This window comes from Malaya genurostris, chromosome 3, assembly GCF_030247185.1.
Source record: "Malaya genurostris strain Urasoe2022 chromosome 3, Malgen_1.1, whole genome shotgun sequence".
Lineage (NCBI taxonomy): Eukaryota > Metazoa > Arthropoda > Insecta > Diptera > Culicidae > Malaya > Malaya genurostris.
In genome coordinates, this window is record NC_080572.1 from 110,344,707 (window position 1) to 110,370,424 (window position 25,718).

At 39.3% G+C, this 25,718-nt stretch overlaps 1 protein-coding gene across 1 annotated transcript; it reads right to left on the reverse strand.

Moving 5' to 3' along the window:
• Positions 1-6,722: 6,722 nt before the first annotated feature.
• On the reverse strand, positions 6,723-23,457 carry LOC131434687 (protein HID1). Its single transcript, XM_058601680.1, has 7 exons — positions 23,246-23,457; positions 22,017-23,060; positions 21,874-21,964; positions 20,863-21,812; positions 20,483-20,808; positions 20,356-20,427; positions 6,723-7,830 (listed from the first exon to the last, which is right to left on the reverse strand). Exons 1-6 carry the CDS (start codon positions 23,309-23,311, stop codon positions 20,364-20,366), a joined length of 2,541 nt encoding a protein of 846 aa, XP_058457663.1. The 5' UTR covers positions 23,312-23,457; the 3' UTR covers positions 6,723-7,830; positions 20,356-20,363.
• Between the last annotated feature and the right edge of the window lie 2,261 nt (positions 23,458-25,718).

Here is a 25,718-nt window from a genome sequence, read left to right on the forward strand (position 1 = left end):
ACCACTAGACTCGTAAATGATTCGGAACTTTTAACATCTAAACTCTCCGTCGTCGTAAACTATCATTAGAATCTGAAATAGAAAACAAAATATTGAAAACAAACGAAGAAGAAGAATCATAACCGGTTTTCTTGCGGTCCTGCTCACTCTGGCTGCCAGCGGTATGCAAACGGCTGGCAACTATGTCTCCCACAGAACCTATGTAGCGAAATCCTTGTGGATACCAGAATGACTGTCAGCTATTTTGTACACGGCCTGCCTTTAGCCAGCCATCTGGCAGCCAAGCAAGCGAGAAGTCGTTGATATTACCTGGTGCCATAAATCAAATAAACATAGATTTCCCATTGTACGGTGACACTAACAGCACCTCTAGTGAGAAACGGGTGTACTTTTTTTCCATTAGCTACTGTGGTTGTGTTAAATGCGCAGGCAACTTTTTCCATGCATTTTAGGAGCATTTACGCTCCCATTCTCCACCAGACGGCGCTTTTGGTGTCACGGGTTGCTCAACTACATTACTATTACACTGGAAAATCTATGTTTATTTGATTTATGCTGGTGCCCTGTACGGCCATGATATATTAGGTCATATGAATAAAACATAGCAAGCTTATGTTTCGGCTGTCAAAAGAAGAGGATGTAATAAATTCTCAAATTTGAAAATAGCGTTTGTTCTTATTCATACTAACACTGTATTGTATTCTGTGGACTCTGTTTTTTAGAAAGTACTACAAACATTAGACTTTACTACACTCGTTCATGTCGTTGAGGCAATGGAGAATGGCGTACGAGTTGTGCTAAGTATAATTTTTTTTTGATAAAATGCCTGGACATGTATCAGTAATACCGGTAAAAAGAATGTCCTACGTTGTGTTCAGTATGAAAGTTGAAATAAAGCTTGCTTAATTTAGAATTGGAACAAACTTTTGCTCATATTGTGGCGTTCCTGGTGGACAGATTTGGAAGTTCTTGTCGCTCACGTGTCGGGAATTTTGTCAGCTTCACGTATGATTTTTGACATTCCGCAAATCGACTGTACTTTGTAAACAATCAACATGGAAGCCGAAAAAAAGGAAAAAATTGTGCACAGTTATTTGGAAAATCCTTTATGGTCTGCATCTAGGCTAGCTAAACAGCTGAAATTATACAGAAATACCGTATGTGATGTGAAGTGAAGCCACCATCAGTTCAAGGACTTGCCAGTGGATGCGGGTAGACTTACAGTAGGCCCGATATGACTCATCCATTCACCTTCTTACTATAGCTGTTACCGAAAAGCGAACAAAAGGGGTTGGGCGGATATGTAAGCAGAGTCACTTACTCGTATTCCGCGGGAGTAAAAGATGCTCTTCCAACCACAATATCCAGTGCATGGATGAAGCATATCGCTATACATGCTTCAACCCGCCTGATGGTTTGTTTGAGAAGGGCGCGTCAAACTCATTTCAAACCTTCAGAAGGAAACAAGTTTCCTTCAAGTGACTTGGGCTGGCTATCCACAATCCCTCGTCCAGTCATCAATTCGTCCGATGCCCTGATGCTCCCTATTCTTTACGCCCCCGTGCAAAATGTTTTATATTGATAAATACAATGAAACAGTGTAATGAAATTAATATAACATAAAATTATACAATAGATTACAAAATAATATAATATAACATAATATAATATAATATATTTTATTAATAATATTTTAATAATACAATGTCATACAATATAATATAATATATTATAAAACATTATAAAGGGTGATTTTTTAAGAGCTTGAGAACTTTTTTAAACAATAAAACGCATAAAATTTGCAAAATCTCATCGGTTCTTTATTTTAAACGTTAGATTGGTACATGACATTTACTTTTTGAAGATAATTTCATTTAAATGTTGACCGCGGCTGCGTCTTAGGTGGTCCATTCGGAAAGTCCAATTTTGGGCAACTTTTTCGAGCATTTCGGCCGGAATAGCCCGAATTTCTTCGGAAATGTTGTCTTCCAAAGCTGGAATAGTTACTGGCTTATTTCTGTAGACTTTAGACTTGACGTAGCCCCACAAAAAATAATCTAAAGGCGTCAAATCGCATGATCTTGGTGGCCAACTTACCGGTCCATTTCTTGAGATGAATTGTTCTCCGAAGTTTTCCCTCAAAATGGCCATAGAATCGCGAGCTGTGTGGCATGTAGCGCCATCTTGTTGAAACCACATGTCAACCAAGTTCAGTTCTTCCATTTTTGGCAACAAAAAGTTTGTTAGCATCGAACGATAGCGATCGCCATTCACTGTAACGTTGCGTCCAACAGCATCTTTGAAAAAATACGGTCCAATGATTCCACCAGCGTACAAACCACACCAAACAGTGCATTTTTCGGGATGCATGGGCAGTTCTTGAACGGCTTCTGGTTGCTCTTCACTCCAAATGCGGCAATTTTGCTTATTTACGTAGCCATTCAACCAGAAATGAGCCTCATCGCTGAACAAAATTTGTCGATAAAAAAGCGGATTTTCCGAATGGACCACCTAAGACGCAGCCGCGGTCAACATTTAAATGAAATTATCTTCAAAAAGTAAATGTCATGTACCAATCTAACGTTTAAAATAAAGAACCGATGAGATTTTGCAAATTTTATGCGTTTTATTGTTTAAAAAAGTTCTCAAGCTCTTAAAAAATCACCCTTTATAAAACAACAGTTAATGTATAGTGTCAGTTATGCTCTTCTGTCTTCGCAATACTGCAGGAAGTAGAATATTTCTCTTCTAATAAGAATAATAATATCCATAATTATAATAAGAATAATAATATATATATTGCGATATGCTATGATATTATATTACTTGAATTTATATGTCATTTCTCATCCTCTCATTCTGCCATCAACGCATTCCCTCGACCAATTGTCACCACAGACACACGTGTAGGCATGAAACAGGAACCAGTGAGGACCAAGCTCACCTTGTGACGACCTTGATAGTTAGTTAAAAGTTTACATTAAAAATGATAAATTATAAGTAAAACAAGGTACGTAGTACTACTAATAATAAACCCTATAATATAATATAATATAATATAATATAATATAATACAACATAATGCAATACAATATAACATAATATAATAGAATACAATATAATATAATATAATATAATATAATATAATATAATATAATATAATATAATATAATAAAATATAATATAATAAAATATAATACAATATAATATGATATAATGCAATGCAGTATAATACCATACAACATAGTATATAATAACATAAAATAGTGTAAAACGGTTGTATATGAAACAATATGCTATGATATAATATAACAGTTAATGTCGCAGTGTAAGCTACGCTCTTCTAATAATAATAATAATAAAAATAATAATAATAATACATGGTGTAATAAACAACAGAATTATATGTTGTAATATACTATGATAAACATTGCACTTTAGGATGGGCTTCAACCTACAAGCCAGTTCGCACCCTCTCTTTCTGCTACTAACGCAAAAGGCGATAGCACCCAGTCGACGCCGTTCTATTGACCAAATGTCATCATAGCCGCTCGGGGAGGCATGAGATAGGGACTTGTGAGGACTTAGTTATCTCACCATTTGACGACCATTATCCAGAAACACCGTATGGCGCATTATCAAACGACATAAGGAAACATTGACGACGATTCGGAAGCCTCAAGCCAATCGTCGGAATGGAACTGTCGACCGGAAACTGCGTGGTATGATTTTGAAGACGATTAAGAGGAATCGTAATCTGTCGGACCGTGATTTGGCCAGAAAATTCGGTGCTGCCCATAGTACCGTGAGGAGAACTCGATTCCGGGAAGGAATCAAGTCGTATCGAGCTAGCAAACAGCCAAATCGGACATAAAACAGAATAGTGAGGTCAAACTTCGTGCTCGGAAACTATATGACCAAGTTTGACGGGTGTCTTCTGATGGACGATGAAACCTATGTCAAAGCTGACTTCGGGCAAATCCCAGGTCAAAAATTTTACTTGGAAACGGATCGGGGGGATGTTCCAGCCAAATTTAAATTTGTTTTTGCCGACAAATTTGCAAGAAAATTTATGATTTGGCAGGGCATTTGCAGCTGTGCAAAAAACGAAAGTTTTTTTTTACAAATAAGGCAATGACATCGGAACTATACCAAAAAGAGTGTCTCCAAACACAAACTATGCCGTTCATTAGATCCCACGATCATCCCGTAATGTTTTGGCCAGATTTGGCAAGCTGTCATTACAGCAAAGTCGTTCAAGAATAGTATGCAGAGAAAGGGGTCCAGTTTGTTCCGAAAAACCTTAACCCACCCAACTGCCCCCAGTTCCGCCCTATTGAGAAATGCAATCATGAAGAGGAGACTCAAGGCAAAGGTAAAGGTTGTCAAATACATCAATCAGATGACGACCTGGTTGAATAAGATAGCTAAAACGATGGACGAAGAAGGTGTGCGCCGCCTAATGAGCCGTGTTACAGGAAAAATTCGAGAATTCCTTCGAAACCGTGACGAATAATTTTATCCGTATTTTTTCTTAAAAGTATGAAGAAAACGCTACATTAGTATAAAAAAAGATCTTGAATTCAATAATAAATAACTGAAATACAGGCAATTGTCTTTGTTCCAATTCTATCTGAAGCAAGCTTCATGTCGTCGACTGCGAGGCAGACCTCGCGTGTATAATTGATTGAGCGAGAATACAGAGGGACTGGATAACGACGACCCCAGATCGAGTGTCCTGAATAGTAGATATTTTAGTTTAGTTAAGTTCCGGAGTCAGGATGTATGTTTCCATCATCTTCTCAAGGTTATGTATTACAATATCAACGTTGTCAGCGAAGCCAAAAAGCTGCACGGACTTTCGGAAGATCGTACCACTCGTGTCGATCCTCGCTCTTCGAATTAAACCTTCCAAAGCAATATTGAACAAGAAACAGGAGAGTCCATCGCCGTTCCGTAGCCCAGATACTCGGACAACATCACTCTATCCATCGTTGCTTTGACCAATCACGTCAGTTTATCCGGAAAACCGTATTCGTGCATAATCTGCCATATCTGTTCTCGATCGATAGTGTCGTATGCCGCCTTGAAGTTAATGAATAGTTGATGCGTGGGTACGTTGGATTCACAGCACTTCTGGAGTACCTTTCTTGTCGCGAATATGTGAACTGTAGTAAACCCCGCTTGGAACGGACCTACGTATTCCTTAGCTATTTGTGATAGACGACGGCAAAGAATTTGGGAGAGTACCTTATAGGCGCTGTTCAGCAATGTGATTGCTCGGTAGTTGTAATAGTCAAGCTTATAATCATTTTTGAAGATGGGACATACCACGCCTTCCATCCATTCATGCGGTACTGCTTTCAACTGCCGATCACCCCACATTCGTTCGTGATAAGGTTACCGCTGGTATCTCTGCACATTTCGGCCTGTGGCGTGTGGCCTATACCTTATCATAGAATTTCCGCGTATTATTTGCGCGGTACAGCTGTTCCATCGCTTCGCGATCACGATCCTCCTTATGTCGCATTTTTTTTTTAGTAAAACCGAGTTCGATCTGTTCCGTGCCGGTCTGTATCGTTCCTCGTTCATGTCATTTTCACGATTCGATAACCTCATATCTAGTACGGTTACGGCCGTGCTACTTATGACGGATCTTATATTCCTCCAGCCATCTTCCAGAGTCGCCGCGCCAAGCTGCTCTTGCGTTGGTACCCCTAGCACTAACTGAATGCGCGTATTCCTCGGTGCGTGCTGAAGCGCTCGCTTTATCAGCAACCGTAACCTTCCCACGTTACAGCATATCTGGAATCCGTGATGGTACGTTAGTTATTGCATTCCAGTTATCTACGTACTGACACATTATCTGAACGCTGTTCTCCGGTTTGATGTTCTTTGCATGCGAAGTAGGGACATGCATATGAGACGTGATTTGCCGTTTCGGTAGCCTCTGGGCAACCAGGACAGGCAGGGAATGCCATGTATCCAAAACTATACAAATATTACCTAAAGCAGCCGTGTCTTGACAGGCCAAAGTTAATTTCTTCCATGGGTTTTATCGATCCAGCTCAGTACTTTCGTCATGAAACGATGAGTCCATCTGCCTTTCACGGAACTTTCCCACTCTTGATGTCATCAGACTAGAGTTGCAACCTGGAAGGTCAGTAGATCGATCGAATGATTCATTTTATTTGAGTCCAAAGTACGCGCACGATTACCCCTTGGAGAATATGATTGAAAATAAGTTTTTTTAAACCTCGGCTTTTGGTCTTTCGCCGAGGTGAATAATAGGTAAATTGGAAAATAGTTTACCCTTTCATAATACTTTCGTATATCATTTATGTGGTACAGATGTTCCTTCGCTTGACTTCCAGGATGATTCATGGGGGTGATTTTTCCTCCGGAAACTGAGTTTTACTTCGCGCTTATCTGTAGAATTCTTCGTTCACTCTCATGGACTCCTGACTTTATTCTTTACATTCGACTGCATTCGCGGTTAACATTAGACTTCAAACTAGGAATGACATAAGAGTTACATGTCTAAAAGGCTACTTTGATTTACAACGGATCAGAACCTCGTGGAGTCACTACGGAGTGAAGCTCTTACGGCAATAACAACCTTTGGGAGCATATAATATTATTGAACGGAATAATTGTAATGGAACTTAAAATCCCGGCGGTTGGAAGAATTCTCATATTTTCTATTGGTAAAGCATACAATATTCCAATCATAGACATTTTATTGTTTACGTTAATAGAATGATATATAATTGTTACGTCATTTTACTTAAGCGTTGTTTAATATACAATACATTGATGTCTTATATTTAATAAATAATTTTTTCCAATATATTACGAAAATGCAAATATACTAGACAATTGCACTGTGGTGAAAGAGTAGTATGTCGGAGAGCATGAACGAAGGATGGTGGTCCATCATAATATACATCAGGTGAAGGCAGACGTGAAAATACTCAAATGTACACAAAAGAAGTGCAAGTAAATAAAGGCAGAAGTTACATCGATTCTGTGCCAAACTACTTTTGAGAATTACTTGATACAGAGGAATTCGCAACTAACCTAATTTATATTAAATGAAATAAATATACTTGATTTTAGTACGCTAAACTGTATTTTCTATAAGCAGGATATATAACGATCTCCATTCTTGCGTTTAACTCGAGAGTCAAAGTTGTATAAAAATAAATGCCTGCTTAATTTAGTTTGTTATTAAGCACCAGCAGCGAAAATGAATTGAATCTGCCGACCATTGATCAGCAGGACAATTTAAAATGGCTAACATGTTCGATCACAGATAACAGACGTACAAGTCTAGTTTTCAAAAGTCCAGTCTGACCATTTGAAAAGTTATCACTAAGTACCAACTGGTCTACAGAGGAGCTGTGAGCAGTTTCAGCAAACGTAAACGAACACTTGCGTTCGAACTATGGTGTTATAGTATTTCAAGCGTGTAAAATCGTACGCAACGGTACTGAGTTCTGTTGTTTTTTAGAATGTTTGTTCTACTTTGGATGTCTGTTCCCTGTGATCTAATTATTATTCGTGTTGTAATGATGTACAGGTTTCGGTGTATTGTTCTCTAATCTCTGTTACCATTCTTCAAAAGATGTATATAGAAAGTATCAAACTTTTTTTTATTTGTATGTGTAAATGAGTGAAAAAGCTTAGGTCACAATGGAATGCTTTCAAGCGTTATTGAATTTTTGATTATGACGTATTACGGAAAGAGTATACTTATATGTGTAGACGGTAGAACTATACCTACCTGCTTCTGTTTATTGGTCTGTGTGCTGAGTTTTTTGGGATGTACTGAAAGAAAAGAACAATTAAGATTTAGTATCGTTTACTTTAAAATTAGTGTCAGTGCAATTTTTCTGGCGAAAGAATTAGTGTTGTTTTGCCGGAGAAGAAAACAACACGTGAAAAAAATATAGGTTATTATATTTCAAAAGTGGTGATTTTAAAGTTGAAAATTTATAGAACTTCGGAAGGTCGACGTCTTTGTGATGCATGCAGATTAGAGATGGTCGGGTATTGAAATTTCTATACCCGAACCCGACCTGTACCCTTGGGATCAGCAAAAAAATTTACCCGTACCCGATTAAAAATTTAAAAAATTACCCGTACCCGACCCGTACCCGATCAACAATAAAAAAAAATTACCCGTACCCGACCCGTAAAAAATAAAAAAAATTAACCCGTACCCGATTAAAAATTACCTGTACCCGTACCCGACCCGAATGAGTAGTAAAAGTTTTACAAAAATTCAGTGTAGTCAGTGTCATCAGTTCGTTTACGTCAATTGACCAAACATCAAACAATGTACGTGTATTCCCGGTGTGTAAAATTCAATTTTGAAAATGGTTAACAGTGAATCCTTCAAGTGTAAGTAGTTTGAACATTCGTGAGAAATTTTTTTTGGGGACAATTTTTTACTACAAAGCAAAATGAATTATGATTTTGATATAAATTAATCTGTCAACTATGCCCGTTTTGTAAGCCTCACAAACCCACACCCACGATGTTAACGGTAGCTGGTGATTTTTAGAGCCATTGAACTTCTGTGCCACTTCCGGTGGAACCCTCAACGAGTGAACACGGTGAGAATTTGAGTATTTCGCGAGAAAAGATTTTTACCCGTACTTTTGCGACTCCACGTTGTTACGCATCGAGATTTTCATTTGTAGTCCAGTGGAAAGAAACGAAAATTTTACTGGCAATATAGTCTAACTTGCTGTACCATCAATCGGTGTCATTTCAAGTGAGGTGACACCACCCAGAGATGAAGAATAAGAAGAACTTCTATGCAGATTTTCCGAAATAAATGTTCATGTTTTAATGGTTAGAATCCTAATGATTTATATGAAAATTTGAGAAAAGCTCCAACCAATATTTAAAATAACTGTTTTCGGGTATCTGAATGTGATATGAGTGGTACACTACATTTTATATATGAATCAAATAATGTTTACTGGATTGTGCATTGAAAAGTAGGGTCTGACCGCAACATCTTAGAGCTAAGGCAGTGTGTCTTATCAAATATGTTTAAAAAAAGTAGAGTGGAGAATATTCACATAACTTTTCACGTAACTTTAATGTGATCGTTTTTTTAATGAAGAAAAGAAATATTTTTTTTTCTGGAAAAAGATGCCAGTTGTCAGGTCTGGTCCTAGGCGCGAATTTCAAAACCCCTTGAATCAATATGTTTATTTTTCATAAGTACTGTTTTGCAATATCAGAAAAAAAAATTGCCCGTACCCGAGTGAGCAGTAAATTTTTTTACCCGTACCCGAGTGAGCAGTAAATTTTTTTACACGTACGCGATTGAAAATAAAAATATTTACCCGTATCCGACCAAAAACTCGATGGGTACGGGTACGGGTCGGGTTTCGGGTAAAATACCCGAGACCCGACCATCTCTAATACAGATACAGTCTGTTAAGTTAAGCAAAGCACGATACGCACTGCGTAAATGGAACTCATCACGATTTTAGTATTTCCCCACCGGAAGATTGACTTGACCAAGGTTCCCTCTACCGATAAGAAAATTAAATCGATATCACTTACCGATCGCAAGCTTTCATCACGCTCTTACTTAACAGACTATAGGGAAGAAATACGAGCGAACCGCAGTCTAGTTTATTGAGGATCGAATCTTAACCTCAAAGCAACGGAAGTTTTCGAAGGATTTCAATAAATTCAATGAACCTACGGATCTGTATGCAAAATCCACATCAATCTTATATCTTATGCTGTTGGTTCATTGAACAAAATCGAAGCTTAAGGGGCGGGTAGGGTCTAACACGTTTGAAAAATCATTTATTATTTTCTTTATATTTAAGACATAAAACATTTCAAGAATATTCTGCGAAATTTTCAAGCCTATTTGGAACGAAACTCTGGAAGTTATGAACCTTTATCTATGGCTATCTCATTCTGCGAAGAAGCAAGAGCTCATTGACTTCAAAACTTGACAAAATATTCTTGAATATTTCATTACAATAAATTATAAAAGAAGAAATATGATTTTTTGAAAATTTTAGACCCTATGGGCTCACAGGAGTAATTAATTGTTACCATTAATTTTACAGACAAAAAACTTTAAACGCATTTTTCTCGAAAGTAGGGTTTGAAAGTCCGTGTCCATCGTCATTCAAAAACTGCTGCACCAATTTTTTCAACTTTTGCACACATTTTTTACATATAAAAAACCAGACCCCAATGTTTTCCTTTTCGTTGGTTGTTACTTTGAGGAGTTTTAACAGCTACAAAATGGCAAATTTTTTCGTGAAAAATCGTAGTTTTCACTTTAGACAACCACCAAAAATTGAAAAAAATTAAAAAAAATCAAACAGAAACGTTGGGGTCTAGAAAAACTTCTTCTCTAACTATGCTGCGTTCCTTTGTTCACTTCTGATTAGTCTGCGCTGAGATACAGTGGACACCGCATATCATGATTTTTAAGAAGCGTCCTCAAAAATATCTCTTAACCGACTAATTTCTCAATATTTTTCCATGAAAAAATTACAAAATGTTTTTCGAATGATTTTTTTTAATACAATTTTTATTCTGGCCTTTTTGCGTAAAAGCTTTACGTGGCCGATTGGCTTACATTTTTGTTACTTAATTTTTTTTTGCTATTGGATCTCGTTGTCACCCTTTTTCTAGGGGGAGATGAGTTTCCATTTCCATCCAACGAGGATCAGGGGTCACTTCGTCCGCGGCTTATCTCATCATACATTGCTTCATCGTCGGTGTTGTGTGTGATTTCCGTTTTCTTTTCGTTTTCCTGGTTGTTCGTAGTCTTGGGCTCGTTGAGAGTTGCTGTAGATGCGCCTTGTTGTACATTGGTTGCAGTTGCTGGTTGGTTGGAGGGTAAGTTGTTAACTGAAGCTGTTGTACTTTGTTCTATAGGGGATACTGATGGTTTCGTTGCAGGGGAGGCTTCATTGTTGTTGGTGGCTGTTACAGGTGTACTGGGGTTGGTGTGAAGGAGGCACCGTTGTCCTTTGGTGTGAAGGAGGCACCGTTGTCTTTTGGTGTAGTTGTCTCCTTCTTTAGACAGTGACATCCGAAATAGTCGACAAAGGGGAGCAATTACACCAGTCGTGCAATTTTCCAATATAACTGCCGGTAAGCCGTCAGTGCCAAAAGAGGCAGAAGACTTCATGCGAGCGATTGCCGTCCGAAAAGAATCCTCGTCAATATGAATGAGCTTTCATAAATTATTAGATTCTGGAACGTTAAGAGCAGCGTGCAATTTGATGCGGGCTTAAGGTTTCGTTTGTAAAGGTACGAGAAAATTTTTCCGAAAAAAGCTGGCAGATTTCCCACTTACACGAACCAGTAAACTCTCCAAACTTCATTCTAGAAGGTAACTCAGACTCCTTCCTTTGCTCGTTCACGTGTTTCCAAAAAGCCTTCGGATTGGATTTCAATTTCCGTTGTACATTTTTCAAGTAGTTGACATGGTAACGCTTGACAGTTTTCCTGTATAATTGATTGATCTGCACGTAGTGATAACGCAGGGCGTATCCTCCATGTTCTGAATATTTGTTTATTTGTTTCTTATGATTCATCTGACATAGTTTGTCTTAATGAATAAAAATTATTGAACTAAGTACAATAAAATTAATTTTAACGATACACAATATCAAAAAGGTCAAGTAGACGGTGATGAAACACACGGGACGACATATTGAAATCGAAATACTGGAAAAACTCGTTGAATCTCGTACAGACAGAGCGAAAAGGTTCGTGCTGTCCATAAACCGTATTCCTTGATTTCTGGAGCAGAAAGTTGCGTTGACGAAGTGATCTTTCCGGTGCGTAGAGATTTAACCGCATTAGCAAAGGTGGGCTGTCAATATCCCCCAAAAGCAGTTTAGCAGCAAATGTAGCTTGAGCAATGATTCGTCGTGTTTTCAATGGCTCAAGATTCAATAGACGACATCGATCGGTATAGGGCGGTAAATTAATGAGGTCACGCCACGGTAGCAGGCGCAGAGCGTATCGCACAAATTTTCGTTAAAAAGTTTCAATCCTAGTATTCCAGAGAGCATGGTAAGGACACCATACCATAGCGTTTGACTCAAGTATAGAGCGTACAAGGAGACATTTGACAACTTCAAAGATTTTTGTGTCATCGGCATAGGAGAGTCTGCATTCCGGTGGTAACAGTAGCAGAAAATCGTTCATGAAAATCGAAAACAGCAGCGTATCAAGATTACTGCCTTGCGGAACTCCGGACAGGTTTGAGAAAACTTCTGAAATCGAGGAGCCAATTTTTACACTGACATAACGGTTTGTTAGGTAGGATCTGAACCATTCCACGCTCATCGATGAGATTCCCAGTCGTTGCAATTTTGATAGAAGAATTCCATGATCCACCCGGTCAAATACTGCTTTGAGGTTCATATACGCTGCGTCGATTTGCCATCCGTCTTCCATACTCTGCACACATTTCGAAGTGAACAACATGAGATTAGATGACACCGAACGTTTCGGATAGAACCCATGCTGCTCGTTATCTATGTAGTTCCTACAGCTGGCAAAGAGGGAATCGTTCACAATAATTTCGAACAGCTTTGAGCAAGCACACAAAGACGTTATTCCTCGATAATTGGAGACATTGCGTTTATCACCTTTTTTGTGAACAGGAAACAGTAGGAGAACTTCTATCAAGAAGGAAACTCACATTGTAGAGTTGAAAGGTTAAACAGTCTTGCTAGTGGATAACTGAGAGCACCTGCACAACGCTTCAGCACAGATGAGGGAATACCGTCGGGTCCAGCAGCGAACGACAACTTCAATTTGTTCAATGCGACTCTAACCATTTCTTCGATTACAAGCGGAATATTGAAATTGAAAATATCACGAGGCACATCTGTAACTGCTTCGTCTATTTGCATCAGTGTAGCAGAACTTTCGTTGAATGTTTGTTCAAAATGATGGGCAAATAAATCGCACTTTTCCTTTTCGTTGCGGGTCGTTTCATCGGTTAAGTACATAGAGTGCGGAAGGCCAGCCTCTCTCCTTTTTGAATTAACGAAGGACCAGAAACGTTTAGGGTTTCGACGAAGATTAATTCCAATACGTTTAATATAGCAACGATATAGAAAAATGTTGTAACGACGATACTGTCTAGTTACTGTATTCAGTTGTTGTTTGATGTACTGCGAACGAGTGTTACAATACTTTCGTAAGGTGGCAGAACATGTTCGCTTAAGAACACGAAAACGTGGATTAGACCACGGCGGTTTTATCGGTGGACGACTAGCTGGAACAGCGTGGGAAACAACACTTTCTACAGCATCGCAGAAACATTCAACAGCGTCATTGACATTAGCAGTCCTTTCAATGAATCGCCAGTCGATAACGGAAAGTAGATCGTTCAGTTCGACATAATCGACTCGACGAAAGTCAAGAGAGAATGAGATAGATGGTTCGTCGTACTCCATTGGCGTTGGTATCCTAAACCAGACCCTGTCAGCTTGGAGCGATTGATTTCTTCAGTTCAGCAACGCCATCGCACGGCATCACATTCAACCTATCATGTCAATTGTATGGGTGCACAGTGCTGCTATTTTGGCGCGCACGAGTTTGACATTTCTCTCCCCTACTTCTATGTGCGAGATTCGATGCGGACTCGCCTGAGGGCGCCATACTCGCAAAAAAGGATGTTGCCAATGATTTGTTCGGGAAATGTGAGAGCTGGATATCTTGTTAATATGAAGTCTTTGCCTAAACTCAACGCCTAGAGCGGGATGGTCCGCGTCAAGGTCAATCAGTGGCTCAACTGGCGAGAAAACGGTTATGACCGGTAAAGCGACATCATTTGCGAGTATTAAATCTAACAGACGATCGTTTCGATTCAGCAATGTATTAATCTGAGTAAATCCATTCAGGTTGAACCCATCGAGAAGAGTGCTGCAGGCAGTTGAAATTTGCGACAGCAGTGGATCAACGAAAGGTAATCCGCCTTCAGAAAAACACCATCGTAAACCGGATTGATTATAGTCACCGAACAATAGCGCAGGAGTGCGGGGGCTTAATCGGGAAGATATCGAACTCAAGGAGTCTATGTGCTCATTGATACTCACCGAGTCGTTTTTACGATCAGGGGGCAGGTAGATTACTCCGATGCTGAGCGAATTTCGTGGGAGGTTCAACCAATACCCATAACTGCTCAAGCGATACAGATATGATTGTTTGATCAATTGAACTGCTAATTTTTTTCGATACTGCGATCAGTACGCCTCCTCCGGGTGTTTTGTGGCTGTTCAGCGGGGAGCGATCACTACTGTAAACAGCATACAGGTGACCGAAGAGTTGCACAGAGGAAATTTGATCATTCAGCCAGGTTTCCGTTAGGGCGATAATGTCGTATTCGGCATCCGAAACAGCTAAGAAGAATGGTAGTAAATACGTAAACCATTCGAAAAAGTAACACTAGAAAGCGGAAAATTGTCAAATACAGCGGGTTCTAGTAGCTCATTATACTCGCCTGGAGTAGCATGTCGGAAGCCTCCTCTACCATCACCGACTACGGGACCGGGACGATGACGATGATGGATGTCTTCGGAGAGCACGACTGGGTGGAGTGGTATGGAGACTTCCTTAGTGCTTGTTACTGGGTGTCCCGGATCCGAGGCTGCGACGACGATGGTTGAGGAGTGCCGTTGTCTAAAGGGGTCGTAAGTTCTCCTCTTTCAGCAGTACGCACTTTAACGTGATCGACAAATTCGCAAAAGAGAAGTCCACTGGGCCAGGTCGATGCGTCAAGTGATTGTGCTTTTAAATATGGGTCTAGTCCGACTTTAAACGATATAAACGTCAATTTGGTTGGATCCGCATCTTTTGGAACAAGCCGTACGACATCGACAGCGTCAGATACATCGAGACAGCGAGAGACAATTTTTTGCACATCTTCAACGGTCACCAATGGTTGAAATCCAAATAATTAGAGCCAAAATTTGTGTGATGCTACTGGAGAAACAATGAACGGAATAGATAAATCGCTCAGATCGATAGATTTGGTTCCATGTACAGCAGCATCTTGCACGGCTTGTCCATTGTTTCCATGGCGACGTTTTACTCCTAATTTTGGCCAGCCGCTTGTGCTCATAGAATTGGCAGAGGATCGCTTATTTGCAAAATTTTCGACCTGCTTGCTAGAGATGGTCGGGTATAGAAATTCTTATACCCGAACCCGACCCGTACCCGAGTGATCAGCAAAAAAAATTACCCGTACCCGACCCGTACCCGATCAAAAATTAAAAAAATTACCCGTACCCGACCCGTACCCGATCAATAATTAAAAAAAATTACCCGTACCCGACCCGTACCCGAAAAAAAATTAAAAATTTTACCCGTACCCGACCCGTACCCGATTAAAAATTACCTGTACCCGACCCGAATGAGTAGTAAAAATTTTACCAAAACTCAGTTTGGAAAAATTAAAGTGTTTTAGATATCGAGCCGTATCAGGCTCTAGTTGGTAAGTAAAATACATTAAAATGTTTGTTTACATTTAAAAATATAAATACAGTGTGAAGCATGAATACAGGGTCCGCCATGTAACTTTTTTTTAAACATGCAATAAAACACAAACGATTCATCCGATTTCAAAATTTATTTTTTTCATATTAAAGTACAATCCTTCCGGTTAATTGTGGAATATAATTTCATTCAAATGGCTGCCTCGGCTGGCCTTGCAGTACGCCATACGGTCGGTCCAGTTTTTTAGTACATTTTCGATTGTATGCAGTTTTATTTCAGCTATGGCTGCACGAATGGTGTCCTTCAAGGCTTGAATTGTCTCTGGCTTGTCCACATAACACTTATCTTTGACAGCTCCCCAAAGATAATAGTCTAACGGCGTCAAATCACAGCTACGAGGCGGCCAAACGACATTCGAATTTCGACTGATTATCCGATCTTCGAGGACTGTGCGCCGAAGATCGATCGTAGCGTTGGATGTGTGGCTCGGAGCGCCATCTTGTTGGAACCAAATGGTGTCCAAATCTTCCTCTTCAAGTAACAGGAAGAACCAATCGCTAATCATGGTGCGGTAGCTCTCGCCATTGACCGTGGCAACGGTTCCTGCCTCATTTACGAAGATAGATGGGCCAATGATACACCAAACCGTCACTCTCTGAGGATGCATCGGCTTCTCCACGATAACGTGCGGATTTTCCGTCCCCCAGATGCGACAATTTTGCTTATTAACAGACCCGCCGAGATGAAAATGCGCCTCATCCGAGAAGATGATTTTTTTGCACACACTCCGAAACATTACCATGATTTTCAAAGTAAAACTGCACTATTTTCATGCGTTTCTCAAGCGTATACACAACCATTTTCGTTTAGCGAAAGGATACAACTAAGTTTCTGTCAAATCAGAAGTGACATTGAGGTTACTAATGTCGAAATAACCGCTAGTTCAAAAATAAATGTTAGATGGCGGACCCTGTAGATTTCCAATGTTTTTGGTACTTTATACTCATTTACAAATGTCAACAAAAGGGAGTAATATCTACTCAAATTTTTCGAGAAGCATATTTACCCAATATGTCGTAATACCCGTTGTATTCAATTTTGGGTAGGTATGGTTTTTACGAAACAGTGTGACTTTTGATTCGATTCTTTAGAGCCACAAGTAAGCGTGCTCATTATTTTGACACACAAATAAAAATTCACATTCAAATCACTTGAAAAATCACGTAAAATGGTTCCAAATGTCTAATTGAATATTATACGTGACGAAAATGAATGTTATGCGAGCATCCCCTAAAATGAATAGAGTATCATCAGTTCGTTTACGTGTATTGACCAAACATCAAACAATGTACGTGTATTCCCGGTGTGAAAAAATCAATTTTGAAAATGGTGAACAGTGAGTCCTTCAAGTGTAAGTAGCTTGAACATTCGCAGGAATTTTTTTTGGTTACAATTTTTTACTACAAAGCAAAATGAATTATGATTTTGTTTTAAATTTATCTGTCAACTGTGCCCGTTTTGTAAGCCTCACAAACCCACACCCACTATGTTAACGGTAGCTGGTGGTTTTTGCAGCAATTGAACTTCTTTGCCACCTCCGGTGGAACCCTCAACGAGTGAACACGGTGAAAATTTCGCGGTGAGTATTTCGCGAGAAAATGTCACGTATCGAGATTTTCACTTGTAGTCCAGTGAAAAGAAACGAAAATTAACTGGCAATATAGCCCAACTTGCTGTGCCATCAATCGGTGTCATTTCAAGTGAGGTGACACCACCCAGAAGTGAAGAATGAGAAGAACTTCTATGCAGAATTTCTGAAATAAATGTTCATGTTTTTATGGCAAAAATCCTAATGATTTATATGAAAATTCTGAAAATCTCAAACCAATATTTAAAATAAATTTTTTCTTGTATCTGAATGTGATATGAGTACTACACTACATTTTATATATGAATCAAATAATTTTTACTGGATTGTGCATTAAACAGCTTTAAAATGGCAGTCCATTAAAACCGAATGGCAGTCCATTAAAACCGAAAAGTAGATTCCGACCGCAACATCTTAGAGCTAAGGCAGTGTGTCTTATTAAATATGTTATAAACAAAGTAGGGCGGGAAATATTTACATAACTTTTCACGTAACTATGATTGATCGCTTTTTTTTTAAATGAAGAAAAAAAATGTTTTTTTTCTGGAAATATCAAAACACCTTGAATCAAATTGTTTATTTTTCGGAAGAACTGTTTTGCAATAAAAAATTCTCGTCAACGTGTATGTGAAGTACAAATGGTCGGGTAATCGATCAGAAAAAAAAAATTACCCGTACCCGACCCGTACCCGAGTGAGCAGTAATTTTTTTTACCCGTACCCGACCCGTACCCGAGTGAGCAGTAAATTTTTTTAGCCGTACCCGACCCGTACCCGATTGAAAATAAAAAATTTTACCCGTACCCGACCAAAAACCCGTCGGGTACGGGTCGGGTTTCGGGTAAAATACCCGATACCCGACCATCTCTACTGCTTGTCAAGCGCTTCGATCAGATCGAAAAGTTGGCGAACCTGAGCGGAAAGACTGTCAAAATTCATTGGATGGGACTGCTCTGAACCTAGCACATCCTTGATGTAGGAAGACACACTGCGGCCGTTCAGTTCAGTTTTACATTTGGGGCAAACGTACATTGCTTTTCCTTGTGTGAACAGATCCCTGTTTGAACGGTTATTCAAACCACAGCATTGCTGGCTGATGTGAAAGAATGCATCACAAAAACCACATCGCACTGGTTCCAATTCGTTGATCAGCAAGTGGCATTCTCCGCAAAGCTTTTGTTCATTTTTGTTTTGTTCTGGTTCACCAAACACACAGCAGCAAGTAAATAAACAAAAGAATAGGTACTGGTTCTAACAATCAGTGTGGCGCCAAAACAATAAAAACTTTATCCGAATTAACGGCAAATAGCCTATGAACAGGCTCAAACTCGATGCACACTCCAATGACCGGTTTTGTAGAACACACTTTCGAATACGATTAATATCGAACAAAATCAATATGCTTAAGAAAACACGCCAGAAATCGTAAAAAACTTAGCATAGAATATACCGTTTTAGGGTGGCTCTTTTAGTCGTTTTCAGTTGTCTCACTAGGATGGTCTACCATGGTGGATGCAGGGTCAGCCGCTTGGATCGTTTTGGTACAAAAAAGTCAATCGCATAGCTCATGACGTTTGTACAGCAGCGTTGACATCATCATTGTCGAGAATTTCTTCCCAGTCAATATGCAATAGAAAGTCGGTCATTTTAGTGTAGTCAACTTTATTAAAATTATAGCTGATGATGTCGGTCGTGTTGTAGCCATCCGGTGGACGATTAGAGTTGAGCACAATATGAAGTGGCGGGTGCTCTGCTCGAGAAGCATAGATCCAGCATTCAATCGTTTTCGTTTGCAAAAGGATTCGTTTGGCGAAGTAAGTTGACACTATAACCGTCGAGCAAGGTCGTAATGCCAACATGGAATGTTGAAAGCGTCGGATCAGCGAAAAAGAATCCACCGGAAGTTTCTTGCCATTTAATTCCGGGAAAATTGAAGTCTCCAACGATTTCGTTTATTTGGTATGGCGCATAGCTTTAGCTCAGAGGTGCCAAAGTCTGTATTATTTTTTCATTCATGAAAGATTGGTTGGAGAGTTGAAAAATGAGGAATATAATAATTCTTTAACTATTGGAAATTTAAGGTTAGTGTTACTGACGGTTACTCCAGGTTAGTACAGAACAAAAATCACAAAATTGATTCTGGAACTGAATTCTGATCCTGAATATAGATCTAGAATTAGACCGATTGAAATGATGTGCTTATGATGCACTGCACTAAATGACATGTTCAGTCAACTGCGCAGGCCAGAAAGAACGAATTTAATCAAATTCTTACTCAGTAGATAACGCGAAAATGTAACGCAACTGAATATATCGAAACCGTTATCATAGTACAAGAAAAACACACATGCGTCAGGAGGTTTTCTCTGTGATATCAAACATTTTAGAACAAATTAATTCTTATAGTTATACCACTCATAAACTGCTGACCATATTTTCGATAACATGAAGCAAAATTTAGTTGTCGTGTGAAATTCAACAAGAGATATTCACGATTGAGTTGTACACATTATTGCACTGCAAGATTTTTGAAAAGGCGTCTCATAGTAAAGTAAGACGTTTTGTCAATTGAACTAATCAAACAAATGAATGGAAGTTTGAGCTAGGTTAAACACACACACACATACAGAAAATAAGAACTAGCTATGGTTTGACTTTTTTTACTTAATTTTGAGTTGTTTTGAATCTTTTCATTTATTCGCTCTCTACATTTTTGTCAAAACACAACACAGCAAAACTACCGAACAGTGAGAATAAGCTAAAATTAAGTGAAACACATTCAACCAGAAATTGAGTCAATATCATTCAACTATTTAGTAAATATAACCTTCTAGTGGCTCACTATTTAGTATATTTTAGCATGTGTCTCATTGAAAAACTACTTAGAACCACTTTACCTAAGATTAGGCTATTGAACGGAACCCCGAAGTTAGGCGAGAGGTGCTCAAAGTTAGGCAGTTTTGCTGTTCCGAGCAAACATCGCGAACACCGCCATATAACCCACTGTTCGATACTGTGATTTGCCGTCCCTGCCATAAAAAGAAAGTCATCTAGAACCCCTGCTGCTCAACGAACGCTATCGTCGTATCGATTTTCAATCTGTGCACTTCGACAGAGTGAGATTCGATTTTAAAATCAGCAAAACCTCTGAATTAGGTAAAAAACATTGTAATAAATTTTGCGTACCTTAGCTCTTAAACGCGCTGTATTTCGAACAATTTGACCTCCGTGTCGTACCATATGGCTGGATCTACGTTTCTGTAGAGAGTGAAATGTTAAGAAATCAGCTTGACATCACGATTGAAGCTCAAACCTTAAGTAAATGACACCCCACATATATGTGCGGAACCAGGCAGTCGTTCCGCCGTTTGCTTGGTACTTTCGAATCAGAATCGGATGAGGTACCGGCAGCAAACCAACCAACGTTCCGTGTTGTAGGAATTTCAGAATTTCCGACTCGTCGGTTAATCCTTTGTCGATGCATATTTTCTCAACCTGTGGCACGAGAACCTGCAGCAGACGCATTATGGTTTGTAGTGGTAACTTCGACCGCCACGATTGAACCCATTCCGGAGCTGGTAGCCACTGTTTCAGCTGGGCATTATGAGTCGCAGCTGGTGTGACACGGATACTGCCGCGCTAGAGAAGTGAAATGTGAAATAAAACTTAAATAACAATATGTTTTATATCTACCTGCGTTACAGATCGCTTAATTGGCGATAATTGTTCCTTGCTCGGTGACTCTTTAGGAGAGTTGTTTGCTTTGCTTACTTCACCAATCGAACTCTTAGAATTCGTTTCAACGGGCGAAGGAGTCGTAACATCACCAGACGGATGAGCAGACTCCCGTTCCGTTATTTGGGCAATATCGGGAGTTTCCAACAATGTAGCTTTCAATGTTCCCGGTTCAGCTGGTTGAGCTGGATGAGACCCTTCCATTGATTCCTCTACAATTTCACTGCGACTATCTTCTTCGTCAGAATTCTGTACACCAGTAACGCATAATTGACCAGTTCTTACTGTGATATCTTCCTCGCTATCATCTTCCGCACCAATCACCGCAGGAAAAACCTCCTTGTTCGGCTCACTGCGAGAAATAGATCGGTTTCCATGACTAGAGTTGTTCAGCTTTCCACTTTTTCTGTTACTCATGCAACGCGATATCCCGCTGGCATCTGTTGGTAAGTTAGCCAGCGCATGGAACACTTGTCTTTTACGAATGATAGTATAAACAAGGTTCGAGTTCCCGTCGAACTGGTATTGAATAATGTTATTAAATATTTCCAGCAGGAAAAATACCAGATGATGATTGGACGGTGCGGAATAGAGAAACCATGGTGTACTGAAGGCTTCTAACAAGTGCAGCAATTTAACAGCGGCCACCATTGATAATGTTTTCAGGTAAGGGGAAACATTCACCAATATAGTCAATAAGCAATCGAACAATGGTTGCAAACGTTGGTGACCGGTAGCGATTATTTTATGAAACACCGTAATAAGCAAATCGGCATGGGTGCCCGTAAAGACAGGAATATCCATAGGAACTGTAGCAGTGTAAGGTTTGTTAAGCCGGACTCCAAAGTTTCGCTCTCCCGATAAAAGAAGCAGTATAAAAACACCAATGTGCATTAAACCGACGCGAGCTGTTGAATATTAGAAGACAAAAAAAATGTTGTTGAGAACTAAATTACCAGCCATACTTACATTGATCAGCTCGGGAATCGTTAAGATGATACAAAATTGGAACTAGTATGTCCAAAACATCGCTACTTTTAAGTACGAAATATAAAAATTTCTGGAAAAAACATAGCTTTATTTTTGAATTCAAAAAATTTTATGATTCTCACCTTATTATAGTCACAAATTTTCCAGAAAAACACCAGCAGCTCTTGGTGGCAATGTAATCGTTTGGTCGAATTGGGCAGGTAACTTTGTACAAGCGGATTGTTCAACAAACGTGTCACGCCCTTCAGAATAAACTGAAAATCGTCATCCCGATGAATTCGAGACAAATAATTGATGAAAAGATTATCCGCAATAGTGCTATCGTCGTGCGAATAGGGTGCGGATGGCGTTGGTGAGTTACTAGTTATGTCATGGTCCAACGTGACGATCAAAATTTGTAGACAAACTTCAACCAGTGGTTCTAACGTATCGGTAAATAGCAGATGATTATAAGGAACGCCGATTCCCACCGGATCATATGCGCAAACGGTGTTCAGCAGAGAGGTGAAAAGAGGCAATGCATGACGATTTTCTGCACTGGTAAAATGTACAATCCATTTGTTTGGTTCATCGCTCATTGTCGGTGCGCGATACATCGTTTCGCTGAAACAGGTCAGCAGTAGTTTAAGTAGCTCTGTTCTACGTGAATCCATTGGTCCATTTCTAGGAGGAGACTGAGCAAATCCGACTCCCGCTTCCCAGATATATTCGCAACTATCGATGGAATTTAGTTCGTCCGCTTTTTCTGGACCTGATTTCCGTAAACCAACAACGGTGAAGTCTGGGCAAAACAGAAGATCACAAATGGCGTTTAGTAGACTCTGCGCCAAAGGCGCAGCAGTATCGTCTTTTTCATTTCCAGACGGTAAGGAGGACCAGAAAAAATCCTTCCACTGTGGATCCTCAAATATATACGGCAAGGTTCGATTTAAAAGCCGTATACAATTAAGAACTGTTTGCTGTTCACCTTGTGTTCTGCAACTGTTGTCAACGGCTCGCACAAGTCGTTCCGTTGCTTTGTAGCAAAGAGTAGCCAAATTACTGGGCATCACATCTCTTACTTTACGTATTTCATTCGACGGTATAAGAGCGAACACATCCTGCACAGATGTGCTATGCTCACACCAAAACTGTTCCCAAAATGCGTCATCACTTGCATCGATTGGCTGTAACAAAGCAAAACAGAAATCAAAACATATGGCTATTTGATGTGCCACATGATCAACTGATTTTATGCGAAAGTTTGAGCATAGTATTGCAACAAACTACACTATATTTCATAAAAAAAATTCGAATAAAATGTATTTAACACAACTTGTGGGCGATAGAGATATAAAATTATATATTGTACCTGGCTTTTACTCGTAAGTTGCACAATCGCTTTACGAAAATTTAGCTTAGTATCTGTATTTCCCATAGCGGTTTTTTGTGCACAATAAGATTAAGGACCTGAACGCAAGGTTTCGATTTAGTATTATTTAGATTATTGATTTTTGCACATAAACTTTCCAAATATATTGGAGGGTGAAAATACGACTGAAAATGATAGCAATCAGATGACAACTCCCACAGCAGCAATGACAAGTCTTTGTTTACGAAAATGTACACGTTACGCTCGTAGTATGAAAATTGATGTTGATTTCAAACACGATGTACTAAGAAATTGGTGATCACATTTTTCTGTGTGAATCATATGGTTTTACGCTTTTTCCATTAGTCAACATTTACTTTAAATAGGCCATTTACTTTAAATGCCTTTGGCATTTTAGAGCTTAAGCAGTGTGCCATAAAAATTATATGATTAAATAAAAAAACTGATTTAATCAAAATTTTCGGATTATTTGGTTCTCGACGGGAGGTTATTCATCACAATAAACACAGATGTTAAGATAGATATTATTGGATATATGGATATTGAGCGAAATCTACCGTTTATTCAGAATAGAGCATTAAACTTGGTTTGATACCATTTTTCAAATGCCTGAAAATAACAAATAAAGTATCCAAAATAATTAGTACTCGAGAAATCAACATTACACTGATTTCTGTTTAAAAAAATGTTGATCCGAAAAAACCTAACCGACGACACGACCAGACACTCCGAAAAAAAAATCGGAATAAAAAGTGTTCGTGAGCGATTTACCACCAGTTACCATAAATATATCGACCCCATGAAAATGACAAAAACTAACTATTCGAGCAACACTGTTTAAGTTGCTATGAGCTAGTTACCAAGGAGCACCAGAATAAATAAACATTTTGAAACAGTTGTGGAATAATTCCACAGTTCATGATTATTCAAAATCATTTACAAAAAACTGCAAAAAATAACAATAATTCATTCGAGGGCTGAATTGTAGATAATTTTTGTCAAACGCCGATGCTTGGTGAGTGGTTATCATCGTATAAAGGACTATTCACACATTTCAGTTCCGTGGCGGTTCAGTGAAAGTGCCTTCAGTGCGACGTCAGTGTTCTTTTTTTATCGGAACCCTTCCGTTCCGTTTCCGTCCTGTTTCCGTTCCGGCACAGCCAATGCAATGACATACCGACTTCAGTGAAAATAAAAAATATCGGTGACGACGAATTTGAGTTTGCCGGACGGACGCTACACTGACGGCGAGCTGCACTGAAACAGCACGGTGCCGGATAGGTGTGAATGCGCGCATAGAAAACGAATGAATTAATATCAGTATCCGTGCACGGTGTCGTGCCGGCACTGAGCCGGACCGGATATGTGTGAATAGTCCTTAAATGGATTTCTAATCGCTTTGTGTTTTTTAGTTCGATCTCGAAAAAATAAATTATGATGGATTGGTTAGTATCATTACTAATGAAGTTACAAGTCGTCTGGAGCGAGTTATCAAAAAGTCGACATTCAATCGGCTTGGTGAACTAGTTTTAGACCAGGAAGCTCGAGCATTGGCTTCATTCCTTACGAGAGCTACATTCTGGTCCGTTCGCGATAAGCTTGCCAGATTGCAACAAATAGCGACAATTCTGAATCTAGAGAGCGTTTCAGAATTACCTGAGGATTGGGATTCATCTTCAACAACATGGCGTCTGACACCTACCAAAGTCCGGACAATTCTTGCGTTAAGGCAAAGACATCATATTAACAAGATATCAAGCTCTCACATTTCCTGAACAAATCATTGGCAACATCCTTTTTTGCGAACATGGTGCCCTCAGGTGAGTCCGCATCAAATCTAGTACATAGAAGCAGGGGAGAGAAATGTCAAATTCGTGCGCGCCAAAATAGCAGCACTGCGCACCCATACAATTGACATGATATGTTGAATGTGATGCCATGCGATGGCGTTGTTGAACTGAAGATTGATTTCGCTCCAAGCTGACAGGGTCTGGTTAAGGTAAGCATTTACATGTCATTAAGATCCCCAACGCAAAAGTAAAAATGTTCTAGTACAGATACATTTTTATTAAATCTGCAGGCTGGACTTCAAAATAGACGACATAAAAAGTTGAAACTTTAAACGAGGAATGTATTTCTGGGAACGTTATGAAAGTGATAAATGCTTAGTTAGATGAATATATTCCCTCTGAAGATAACAAACGAGAAGTTTTTTATTGCCTTAAACAACCGAAATCAAATTTTTGGTAGTGAATAATTTGCGTTGCCGGTACGGTACGCCACTACGAATTACATATTCGTTATGAGACAAGTACTCCAGAAGTATCGCGCCATTGACTTCAAAGCGGCATACGACATAATCACTATGGCAGAAGTAATAGTAATCACTTTCCAATCGATTTTCTTCTACTCCGAGTGTACTTTTATTGCTGATATCTATTTGTACTATTGA

Coding starts and splice junctions, on each gene's coding strand:
- LOC131434687 (XM_058601680.1), bottom strand. CDS start 23,311: ATGGGAAATACAGATACTAAGCTAAATTTTCGTAAAGCGATTGTGCAA. Junction 20,809..20,862: donor TTAAGCGATCTGTAACGCAG/GTAGATATAAAA, acceptor TCACTTCTCTAG/CGCGGCAGTATCCGTGTCAC. Junction 20,428..20,482: donor TGGGGTGTCATTTACTTAAG/GTTTGAGCTTCA, acceptor CACTCTCTACAG/AAACGTAGATCCAGCCATAT.